Raw genomic sequence first — 11,623 nt, forward strand, 5'->3', positions numbered from 1 at the left:
AATGCTTTGTGTGTATCAAACGTCGCAACGTAACTGGGTGACTATAAAGATGCTCTACAGGTATCTCCGAAGGTGTTAGTTGAGTTAGTATGGATCAAGACTGGGATTTGTCACTCCGTGTGACGGAGAGGTATCTCAGGGCCCACTCGGTAATACAACATCACACACAAGCCTTGCAAGCAATGTAACTTAGTGTAAGTTGCGGGATCTTGTATTACGGAACGAGTAAAGAGACTTGCCGGTAAACGAGGTTGAAATAGGTATACGGATACTGACGATCGAATCTCGGGCAAGTAACATACCGAAGGACAAAGGGAATGACATACGGGATTATACGAATCCTTGGCACTGAGGTTCAAACGATAAGATCTTCGTAGAATATGTAGGATCCAATATGGGCATCCAGGTCCCGCTGTTGGATATTGACCGAGGAGTCTCTCGGGTCATGTCTACATAGTTCTCGAACCCGCAGGGTCTGCACACTTAAGGTTCGACGTTGTTTTATGCGTATTTGAGTTATATGGTTGGTTACCGAATGTTGTTCGGAGTCCCGGATGAGATCACGGACGTCACGAGGGTTTCCGGAATAGTCCTGAAACGAAGATTGATATATAGGATGACCTCATTTGGTTACCGGAAGGTTTTCGGAGTTACCAGGAATGTACCGGGAATGACGAATGGGTTCCGGGAGTTCACCGGAGGGGGGCAACCCACTCCGGGGAAGCCCATAGGCATTTGGGGGGGTCACACCAGCCCTTAGTGGGCTGGTGGGACAGCCCACCAATCCCCTATGCGCCAAGAAAGAAAAAATCAAAAGAAAGAAAAAAAAAGGAAGAAGTGGGAAAGGGGAAGGACTCCCTCCCACCAAACCAAGTAGGACTCGGTTTGGGGGGGAGAGTCCTCCCCCCTGGCTCGGCCGACCCCTTGGGGATCCCTTGGACCCTAAGGCAAGGTCCCCCTCCCTCCTCCTATATATATGGGGCTTTTAGGGCAGATTTGAGACGACTTTCTCACGGCTGCCCGACCACATACCTCCATAGTTTTTCCTCTAGATCGTGTTTCTGCGGAGGTCGGGCGGAGCCCTGCTGAGACAAGATCATCACCAACCTCCGGAGCGCCGTCACGCTGCCGGAGAACTCTTCTACCTCTCCGTCTCTCTTGCTGGATCAAGAAGGCCGAGATCATCGTCGAGCTGTACGTGTGCTGAACGCGGAGGTGCCGTCCGTTCGGTACTAGATCGTGGGACTGATCGCGGGATTGTTCGCGGGGCGGATCGAGGGACGTGAGGACGTTCCACTACATCAACCGCGTTCTCTAAACGCTTCTGCTGTACGATCTACAAGGGTACGTAGATCACTCATCCCCTCTCGTAGATGGACATCACCATGATAGGTCTTCGTGCGCGTAGGAAAATTTTTGTTTCCCATGCGACGTTACCCAACAGTGATGGGGCCGGCGGTGGCGAGGGAGGCGATGCCGACGACGACGTCGAGGGTCGATGCGTCGTCGTCCATGGCGCACGTGCGAGTGAGCGTCGTGCCACCGAGTGACGGACCAGGGAAGGAGAAGGGCGGGTGTCGCACGCATCCTTCCCGTGTCCGCGTCAATGCAATTCCGATTCAAATTTAAACGTGAAATGGATCGTGGACGAACAAAAAATAAACGCTTATCCGTTTGAGTCATCTCCACGCTTATTCGTTTGAGTCATCGCGTTGAGGCACGCGCAAACGAAATATATCGGATGGTTGGGGTTGCTGTAACACTTACAAGAGTGTGCCAATCCTGAACGCACCGAGTGAGGCAACGGTGGCAGAGCAGTCGTTGGCGCCGCTGCGCTGGAGAAGACAGACGGACCCGTGAGAACAGCCTGCAATCACAACGTTCGTTCTCAACCACCCCATCTACCAGAAAATTACATGACATAATATACTTTATAAGCACACAAAATTCAACTCTAATCTAAAGATTAACACAGTATCAGGCGGGGATTAGAGAAGCCCAAACGCAATAGAGACGCAGTACCGGTAGTTATCCCCGTATTAATATCACCCGCACTTTTCCTTCGCTTCGTTTACGCACTTTTCCTGCCCCTTGCCGCTTCTCGGAGGAGTGCTGCGCCGCCGCAGTGCTCGGCGTCCTCAGCTCCGCTTCAGCCCGTGGTCCCCGCGCCCACGCCTCGCGCGGAACCAGCGCCGCCCCTCGGCGCCGCGGCGGTTCAGGGTGGCAGCGGCGGGCTCCGATCCGAGGAGCGCGGGGGATCCGGCAGAAGGCTCCGGAGGGGAATGTGGGTCCCGGCTTGAGGCTGTCGCCGGACGGGAGGCCACGGTGAGTGATTTCCGGGCTGTGAATTGCGAATCGGCGACCGGGGCGGGTGCGCTCGTGTGGTGTGGGTGGTTGGATTTGTTTCAGGGCGGGCAGGTGTTCAAAAATTTCGGTTCGTCTTCTCTATGTGAATTCGTGGAACTCTTCGATTATTAGTCGCAATCGCTTGCTATGCTCTGGCCCTTTTGATGTTGGCGATTTTCTGTTCTGGTTTGAGGCCGCGGAGACCACATCTATCGTGTTGAGCGATGCACGTAGCCGTTCGTCCGTGTTTAACTGGGAGTGTAGTTGCCAGCGAGGGGCTAATTCCGTGGTTCCAACGACCAATCGTCTGGATTCCTAGTTGGAGTTCTTGGTGATGAACTTTGCTTGTTCCAATTGTTTGTTTATTATTATAAACTGCGCTCGACTGCTGTTGGTTATGGTCGATAATTCCACGATTTTATGACCGAGGCATGATTTCAATTTTCAGGTGCGTTTTGTGCAACCCAGTTCGTGAATACCCGCTTGTCGCGTAATATTCATCATTCTCTGAAGTCTGAACGCACTGGGTTGTTTTCGTACTGGGTCGTTCAATTTTCGAGAATTCTCTTGGTATGTTGTGGTAGAACCGTAGAACTGAGTTTAAGATGGTAGAAAATTTATGTTCGTGCTATTGTTTGATGTGTTTCCAAATTCTACCATAGAACCATAGTTTTGACCAGTTTTTTTGAGTGGGAAATAGATTTGACCACATGAGCTTGCTATGGCCTATGTTTGCGCTTGTTTCTGTTGTGAGTTTCTGCTCCACTACGTGGTATGAACTAATTAATGACTATACCATGTAAATTCGGGGGCTACAACTCTAGGTGCTTAATTTGGCATCATTAAATGAACAGATTCAGAAGTGATTTCCTTAGGAATTTGACCTGTGTGATTCGGTCTTAACTTTTCATGCGGTGTTTTCTGATTGAGATGGCATTTAACTGTTGGATTCCTGGGATCAACAGGAGGGTTTGACTTTTTTGCACCCTGCTACATGTGGTGTGTGTGAACAATCCAGTGAGGTCGTGCCTTAAGGCATATAGAACGATCTGGAAAAGTAGCACACAAGGACACAAAATTGACACGCACATGTTTAAATTTCTTCATGTAGCCTCCACTTTTTGGTGTAATATTCCTTTTGCATGAATTCGCTGGAGAAGAACCTTTAAATCCTGTCCACTTTACTTTAGTTAGGCAGCTATTGTTTAGTAATGTGAAGTATACATACACTGTTCTAGCAGGATAAGTAGTCATATATTTTTGTGTATACAGGTCGAGTGGAGGCACATTTTATTGAGCTGGGGATATAAAGCATGGGTGCCGTCAGCCAGTAATCTCGGGATTTGTGGGTCAAGGGGTTGATGTCTTCATGATAATGGCAGGGAATGAGGAAGCTGCTCTGAAACCTGTATCATGCGGGGCAAGGTTACGTAGGAGTCGTGATGCATCACTAAGAGAGGAAGTGTCCATGAGGGACCCTTTCTTGAAGCACAGAGTGAAGAAATTTGATCTATCTAGCCTAGATTGGATTGATCAGATTCCAGAATGCCCCGTGTTTTCTCCATCAGTGGAGGAGTTTGAGGATCCATTTATTTATCTCAGTAAAATTGCCCCTGTTGCTGCAAAATATGGTATAAGTTCTTCTCTATGTTGCTCTGTGATTATTTTCTTCTCTTAAGGAAATGGCATGACATGACAATTATTATACAGACAGAGAATTTTACTGCCAAACGTGGTCTCATGAAATTTAATAAAGATTAATTTGCGTGGGGGTGCTAACAGTCCCTGCTACTTCAAAGTCGTATCAAGTGGCAAATGTTCAAGTTTAGAGACCCCACCAATATGGTTTTAAACTTTTAGACCTAAGTGGTGCCACTTCACAAGTTTCAGGGCTCATGGTTCAATTTTCTCTAATATAAACTAAGCAGTTGAAGTGGTTTATTTGGGGTATTCTCTTAACATTTTTTTAGAGTTTTGCTCTGGTGCACCCCGCCTAGAAAAGTTTACAGACTTCAGATTAAAGGTGGAGATTAGAAGATACCACTCCAATAAAAAATATTAGATTATTCTGATGTCTTGTTTGATGCATTGGGAGAATAGGGATTTTAATTAGTATATTTCTCAGTTTTGTGCACTTGCATGAAATGGTTGACCATACACAAAAAAAGCTTTTAGACGTGATTTCGCTGCACAAGTTAGGAGCTTCTGGTGCATTTTTCTCTTAATATAAAAGTAAATCCATTGAAATGGCTCTTTTGGCGTATTCTCTTCACTTTTCTTATTCTTGTAATATTACATCCAAATCATGCTGCACCACCAATTTAGCTTGTGCATGTTCATGATGACTGTAAATGTGAAATATATCATGATTATTTCTGAGTTTTTTGCTCTTGCATGAAATACGCACAAAAACAAGCATTACCTTAGCAAACCTTTTGGAACTAGTGAATGTCTTGAATCAAATCGTTTGTCATTTGTGCTTTTTCTTCAAATCGCTGAGAAAATGTGTGCTTTGCCAGGTATATGTAAGATTGTTTCACCTATATGTGCTTCTGTACCTGTTGGCACTGTACTTACGAAGGAACAAGGTGGGCTGAAGTTTACTACCAGAGTGCAGCCTCTCCGTCTTTCTGAATGGTCAATGGATGACAAGTTTGCTTTCTTCATGAGCGGAAGGTCTGTTAATCTATTGATCTGCTCTAGAGCTGTGTTTGTCAATTGTCATGTACATTGCATAATTTATAAGTCTGTGTCAACAGAAAGTACACATTTCGAGATTTTGAGAAGATAGCAAATAAAGGATTTGTTCGAAGATACTCTAGTGCTGCCTGTCTTCCAGCAAGGTATATGGAAGAAGAATTTTGGCATGAAATAGCATTTGGCAAGATGGAATCCGTTGAGTATGCATGCGATATTGATGGTAGTGCATTCTCTTCTTCCCCTAATGACCAACTTGGGAGAAGCAAATGGAACTTGAAGGTACTTCTTTTGTCTACCATATTTAGAAATATTGTATATGCCAACCTCACTCGGTAACACTTTATTTGGCATTTCTTTATTTTGTGAAGTTATGCAACAGCAACGATACATGATTGCTCTGCATTTACTTTTGCTGTATGAGTTGAGTGTAGCCTGGGGTTACATAATCGTCACACTTGCAATTATATGTTTTCTCAAGTTTACTCAGCCTGATACATTAATAACCAAGAGCTCCGTCTGCTGCTGCATTGCGACACGGATGAGGAGACGGAAGTGCTCGTGCACCTCGGTTGCCCTATTGTTGAGCTGCCGATCACCTATCTCTACCACTGCCCACTTACAGCCCCTTGTCGATGGGATCGCCAGGCATCTCCTCGTTTGGAAGGCTGGCCTGATGAACAAACCTGGGTGCCTCGCGCTGGCGAAGTCGGTCCTGAGTGCCATTCTCGTGCACCAACTCCCCGCTTCGGCGCCGCCAAAAAAGACTCCTCGTCAAATCAGAAGATTCAGCGTGGATTCTTATGGGCTGGCCGCACAGCTGGCAATGCTGGCCATTGCCACGTCAACTGGCACCGCGTTTGCCGCCCCATCTCGCACGGTGGCCTTGGAGTCCAGGACCTCGAGCGCGCTGGCCTCGCCCTGAGGCTACGATAGCTCTGGTTCTCGCGCACTGATCATGAGCGCGCCTGGCGTGGCCTGGACCTGCAGTTCTCTGCCGAGGAAAGGGCACTCTTCTTCGCCTCCACCACGATGACCATTGGAAACGGCTTAACTGCACTTTTCTGGGAGGACCTCTGGATCAATGGGCAATCAATCTGTGAGATTGCCCCAGTGCTATACAGCTGCATCACCAAGTGCCGCCGCAAGATTACCGTCGCTGAAGGCATACAGGGCCACAGCTGGGCACGAGACATTCATGGGACCGTTGGCATTAATGAGATTGGCCAATACGTGCAAGTCTGGGAGGCGATCAAAAACTTCTTCCTCTCGAATGCCCCTGACCAGCTTGTTTGGAAGTGGACGGCCTCCGGCACCTACACTGCCCGCTCCTGCTACCTCGCCACATTGCAGGGATCCACAACTTGTTTATCTTCGAAGTTAATCTGGAAGAGCTGTGGTGGCGTGAATTTTTTTCACTGGTTGGCCAACCTAGATAGGTGCTGGACTGCCGATCGCCTCGCTAGGCGGAGTCTCCAGCACCAGACCCGATGCCCATCGTGCGACCAAGCTCCCGAGACGATGCGTCACTTACTCCTGGAGTGCCCTTTCGCCAGACAGACTTGGCATGAGATCCTAGCCTGGCTCAGGATGACCAACGCTGGCCCAAGCCAGGAAGATACCCTCATGGACTGGTGGCTCCACACCAAGCAAGACACATCTATACAGATGTGCAAGGGTCTCGCCTCCATCGCCCTTCTGACACCGTGGATAATCTGGAAGCAGCTCAATGAGTGCATATTCGACGGTAGCCAGCCTCTCGTCCATGTCCTGGTCTCTAAGATCAAGGATGAAGCCAAGCAATGGGCACGTGCTGGTGCCCGTGGCCTGCGGGTCACCTTGCCAACCACCTGGGATGTACACTAATTGTTTTCTGTTCTTACCTGAACTAGGCCTCTTAGGAGGGCTGTAACTAAATTCTATCTTTTCCGTGCAATGAAATGCAAAGTCTTTTACGTTTTCTTGAATTAATTAATACTTCAATCATTAAATGATATTATCTGTTGCATGTGCTACATTGATATATGAAATATCTCATTCGTGCTTTGATCCAGAAACTTTCTCGGCTGTCCAAATCAATCCTGCGCCTTCTCAGAACAGCAATTCCAGTGAGTGTGCTGAATCGATGAATTCACATCCATCGTTGTCGAGTACTAACTGTTTATTTTCGTCAATTTCCAGGGAGTAACTGACCCAATGCTGTATATCGGAATGCTCTTTAGTATGTTTGCCTGGCATGTGGAAGACCATTACTTGTACAGGTGCATGATTAGTAGTTTTGTCATGTTTCCACTTCCTACACTTTCCAACATGGTGCAGACTGAACCTTCTGTTTATTCTAATCTGATTTAGCACTTTGCAGCATTAACTATCATCACTGTGGTGCTTCAAAAACATGGTATGGGATCCCAGGAAAAGCTGCTCCAGATTTTGAGAAAGTGGTACGTGAGCATGTATATGATCATGAAATTTTATCAGGTGAAGGGGAAACTGCAGCATTTGATATCCTTTTGGGGAAGACAACAATGTTCCCTCCAAATATTCTTCTGCATCATCACGTTCCAGTTTATAGAGCTATACAGAAACCGGGAGAGTTTGTGATCACGTTTCCTCGAGCATATCATTCAGGTTTCAGCCATGGTGAGATTTTCTTGCAACTTTGTGCTGTCAATAATCTTCCAGCATCCTCTAACATCTATCTCGTTGGATAATTTATGAACTGGGAAATGTCTACAACAAATGTCAGGTTTTAACTGTGGCGAGGCAGTGAATTTCGCTGTTGGTGAATGGTTTCCTCTTGGAGCAATTGCTAGTCAACGTTATGCACTTCTAAAGAGGATACCATTACTGCCTTATGAAGAACTTCTTTGTAAAGAGGCAACACTTCTTGATCATGAATTTTCTACACCTAGTTATAAAGATATGACAACATCAACTGGAGATACACACATTCAGCATTGTATGAAAGTCCCTTTTGTGCAGTTGATGCGGCTCCAGCATTGTGTCCGTTGGTCACTTATGAAAATGGGTGCTCGCATGCACTATAAAGCAGATACTGATGCCACAGTTCTCTGTAGCATATGCAAACGTGACTGCTATGTAGCTCATGTTATGTGTAACTGCAGAGTTGACGCAATTTGCCTTTGTCATGGTAAGAACTTTTTAACATTAAGCGCAGATACCAACCTTTCTTGAGGCATATTTTTTACTTGTTTGCGTTGTTTTGAAGAGGAAGAGATTACGAAGTGCCCTTGTAGCCATGATCGTGCTGTATTTGTGAGAAAAGACATTGTTGAGTTGGAGACATTGTCAAAAAAGTTTGAGGAGGAAAATGGAATAGTCGATGCAGTCAGAAATCAAATGTCTCGTGGCTCTAGCACACATTATTATTTCAACCGCATTAATCACAATGCCGAATACTTCCCATACTGCAAGATTCACATAGATGCATCACCTGAAGTTCATAGCATTTCAGAGACACGTGTTTTTGGATATGATCTGAACAAACCATATCCTGATGCATCAACAGTAACAGTTTGTTTTGGACCCCACGAGTATTCTACACAAAGTGATGTAAGGCTCAGTCCTGTGTTTCTTTTATGTTGCTGTACTGCACTGAGGCAACTAAATATATTCATATTACTTTATATTTGTAGGAGTGCACAAGTACTAACAGAAGGATCTTCTCTAGCTCTTGTCCTGAGAATGCATTTACTCCTCAAACTACAATCATTAATGCATACCCTTCGTCTGCACCTGATCAAACATGCTCTTCTGAAAAATTGGCTGCAGAAGATGCTGATGATTCTGACTGTGAGGTATTTAGGGTGAAGAGAAGGTCTGGCGTAACTCCTGAGAGAAGGCATACAGAAGATTCAACCATAACAACATTCACTGGGAATCAGGTATAGATATTCTTGTGGCGCCGCTCATGTGTATTGCTACCCTCTGCATTTATATATTGATGTCACAAGTATGTTTAAACTATAACTTCGGTAACAGTAGAAACTAATGGTGACTTGGTGAGAGGTTAATCTCAGAGGATTTGTCACTGTCTAAAATGTGTAGAGTGGTGTTGTTTTGGACTTGATTTGTAGAGTACCTGGAGCCCTTTTGCTATTTACTCCCTCCGTTCCTAAATATAAGTCTTTTTAGAGATTCTACTACAGACTACATGCAGAGCAAAATGAATGAATCTACACTCTAAGTATGTCTATATAAATCCGTATGTAGTCCATAGTAGCAGAATCTCTAAAAAGACTTATTCAGTTGCGATAGACTACATATTTAGGAACGGAGATATACTACATGCGGAGCAAAATGAATGAATCTACACTCTAAGATATACTACCTCCGTTCCTAAGTATGTCTATATAAATCCGTATGTAGTCCATAGTAGCAGGATCCGTATGTAGAACAGTGATGAACGGAGGTAGTATATCTTATTCAGTTGCGATAGTCTTGCTGGAATCCTCAGTTCATCACTGTTCTACATATTGTTAACTATTCCTATATTATTAACATTTTACACTAATTGTTTATTCTATTTCACCTTCACAGGATAGTAAGGTGCTGTGCAAATTTGGCAATCAAAATTCAAAACTATGACCTTATTTCCATAAATGGGACTAAGTGCTTAGCTTCAATCCAGCATGTACTAAAATGTTTACTGAACCTCAGAGAGTAAATTATTATTTGCATTCCACAACTTATAATCATTGCATAAATCTGAAGGGACGTGATAATAAGGGTATTTGTTCATGATTTGTAACTAGATCTAGTTAGTGAACGGCAAGTTCATTTCATGGACTGATTGCTCCAATGAACAATATTTTTTCCCAGAATATCCAATATTTACCTTCACATTGACTGCTTTGTCTTTACTAAGGGCATCTCCCTGTTACCAACAACAGGTATTAAAACGGTTGAAGAAAATCCATGCAGATGACAGACAACAACAAAAGTTAGTGGAAGTATCCTGTGGCACAATTGATCCTGTCCATACCCATCATTCTAGACATTGTCTTGACTTTATTTCTGGAAATGAAGATGACTCAGTACATCCAACCAAATTGAAGATGTTACATCAACTAGATGCAAATGTCATGGAGGATGAATTTGCTTCTAGCCAAAAACATAATGGCTGCAACTACCTATCTCCATCTGTAGAGCTTGGGCCAAAGCGCTTGAGAATTCTTGGCCCATCATTTCCCAGAGGAAATCATGAGTTGGAAATCTCTTGTAGTTTCCAGGAGGACAGTGACTTGGCTAGTCACCATGCTCAATAACAAGGCAATTGGTGCTAACACCACATATGTTAACAAACATCAGTTTTAACTTCTGGAAGCTGACAACTCCTTCCAGCCAAGGTTTCCAGTTTGTTCGTAGGTCAGTCGGTAATGGATGATTCAGAAGCAATTCTTTCCCGCAGGCCTCCAATCAAGGCACTGTCGAGGCTGGATTCTTGATTGTATTGCCTGGTTACCCTTGTGGCAGGGGACCTGAAAAGAGTAGGCAGATAATTTCTGATGTTCTTTAGTTGTACATCTTCACTTATCTCCTTTTTTCTAGGCTTTCCACTGTAAAGAGGTTAGTCTATAACTTTTACAGTTTCTTTCATTCTTTTTCCACAGACATACATGTACCTAGAATGCTTAAATAGATGCAAATATGAAATTACTGTATATCTCCTGATGAGCCATTCTACTTTCTACTTGTCTTCACACTTTATGTAATCTCTCGTCATCAAGGCCTTCAAACTTCTTATTCTTATACGCATGTCATTATTGTTTCCACTATATTTGTCTCCAGTGTGTTTATAACTTGAAAAGCAATGAATTGATTGATGCTGAGAGGAAATTAATATCAAAGACGTACATTTGTTTCCAGATGTGTTAATAACTTGATGCTGACTAGAAATCACCATCATAACTACTTGTTATGTTTCAGATGCAACAAAGTAGATTCTTTTGTGATAATGTATATCAGAGCCCAAATGCTCGAATCAATCGTGTTTTACTGAAAGTGGGTGTAACAGAAGGAATAAAGATGAACAATCCAGTCACGAATGATAGTTAGATCCCGATCTACTAAAATCTGGCATATAAGATTTACTTTCTCCTTTAAGTGCGTGGAAATACAATATTTGCTTAGCCAATGATAGTTAGTTTTGAAGTAATGGTTGGTTATCCAAGTAGGTAATTTGACTAATTGTCTGGTAGTGGCTTCTACTTGCGGAAGTAAAGTTATCTTTGCAAATTCTTAGCAAGACTCCAGGTAGTCCAGGACTCCAGAGAGAGTGGCGTGCTGTTTCTTGTCTTTATGCTTTGACAAAATATGCAAATTAGGTATCATTCCGATTACATATAGTATAGTAAATTATTCTGTGATGGTGGGACACGCAGAATAGCCCAGTGCACTGGTTACATGCTTTCACTCACCTGCCACTATCATTTTGCTCCACCTGTTGAGTTTCTGAAAACACAGTAGTGAAGGCCTAGAAGAACCATTAGCATGACAGTTTGGTATGATTTTTCACGGTTATTATGGCTTTGCATTCGCAAAGAGGCCATTCCTCCAT

The 11,623-nt window shown here is 44.1% G+C and overlaps 1 protein-coding gene across 4 annotated transcripts; it reads left to right on the forward strand.

Annotated features, from left to right (window-relative positions):
• The first annotated feature begins 2,165 nt into the window (after nucleotides 1-2,165).
• Nucleotides 2,166-10,737, forward strand: LOC123403456 (lysine-specific demethylase JMJ706-like). Of its 4 annotated transcripts, none has more exons than XM_045097393.1 (11): nucleotides 2,166-2,325; nucleotides 3,619-3,977; nucleotides 4,866-5,022; nucleotides 5,106-5,325; nucleotides 7,098-7,151; nucleotides 7,225-7,304; nucleotides 7,406-7,683; nucleotides 7,790-8,194; nucleotides 8,273-8,616; nucleotides 8,700-8,948; nucleotides 9,957-10,737. In XM_045097393.1, exons 2-11 carry the CDS (start codon nucleotides 3,716-3,718, stop codon nucleotides 10,329-10,331), a joined length of 2,424 nt encoding a protein of 807 aa, XP_044953328.1. In that variant the 5' UTR covers nucleotides 2,166-2,325; nucleotides 3,619-3,715; the 3' UTR covers nucleotides 10,332-10,737. The 4 variants fall into 4 exon arrangements, with proteins under 4 accessions (XP_044953328.1, XP_044953330.1, XP_044953331.1 ...); XM_045097395.1 differs by having other exon boundaries at nucleotides 9,932-10,080; XM_045097394.1 differs by lacking the exon at nucleotides 2,166-2,325 and adding an exon at nucleotides 2,811-2,916.
• The last annotated feature ends 886 nt before the right edge of the window (nucleotides 10,738-11,623 follow it).

The sequence above is a fragment of the Hordeum vulgare genome, chromosome 6H (genome assembly GCF_904849725.1).
Source record: "Hordeum vulgare subsp. vulgare chromosome 6H, MorexV3_pseudomolecules_assembly, whole genome shotgun sequence".
In the NCBI taxonomy this organism is placed as follows: Eukaryota; Viridiplantae; Streptophyta; class Magnoliopsida; order Poales; family Poaceae; genus Hordeum; species Hordeum vulgare.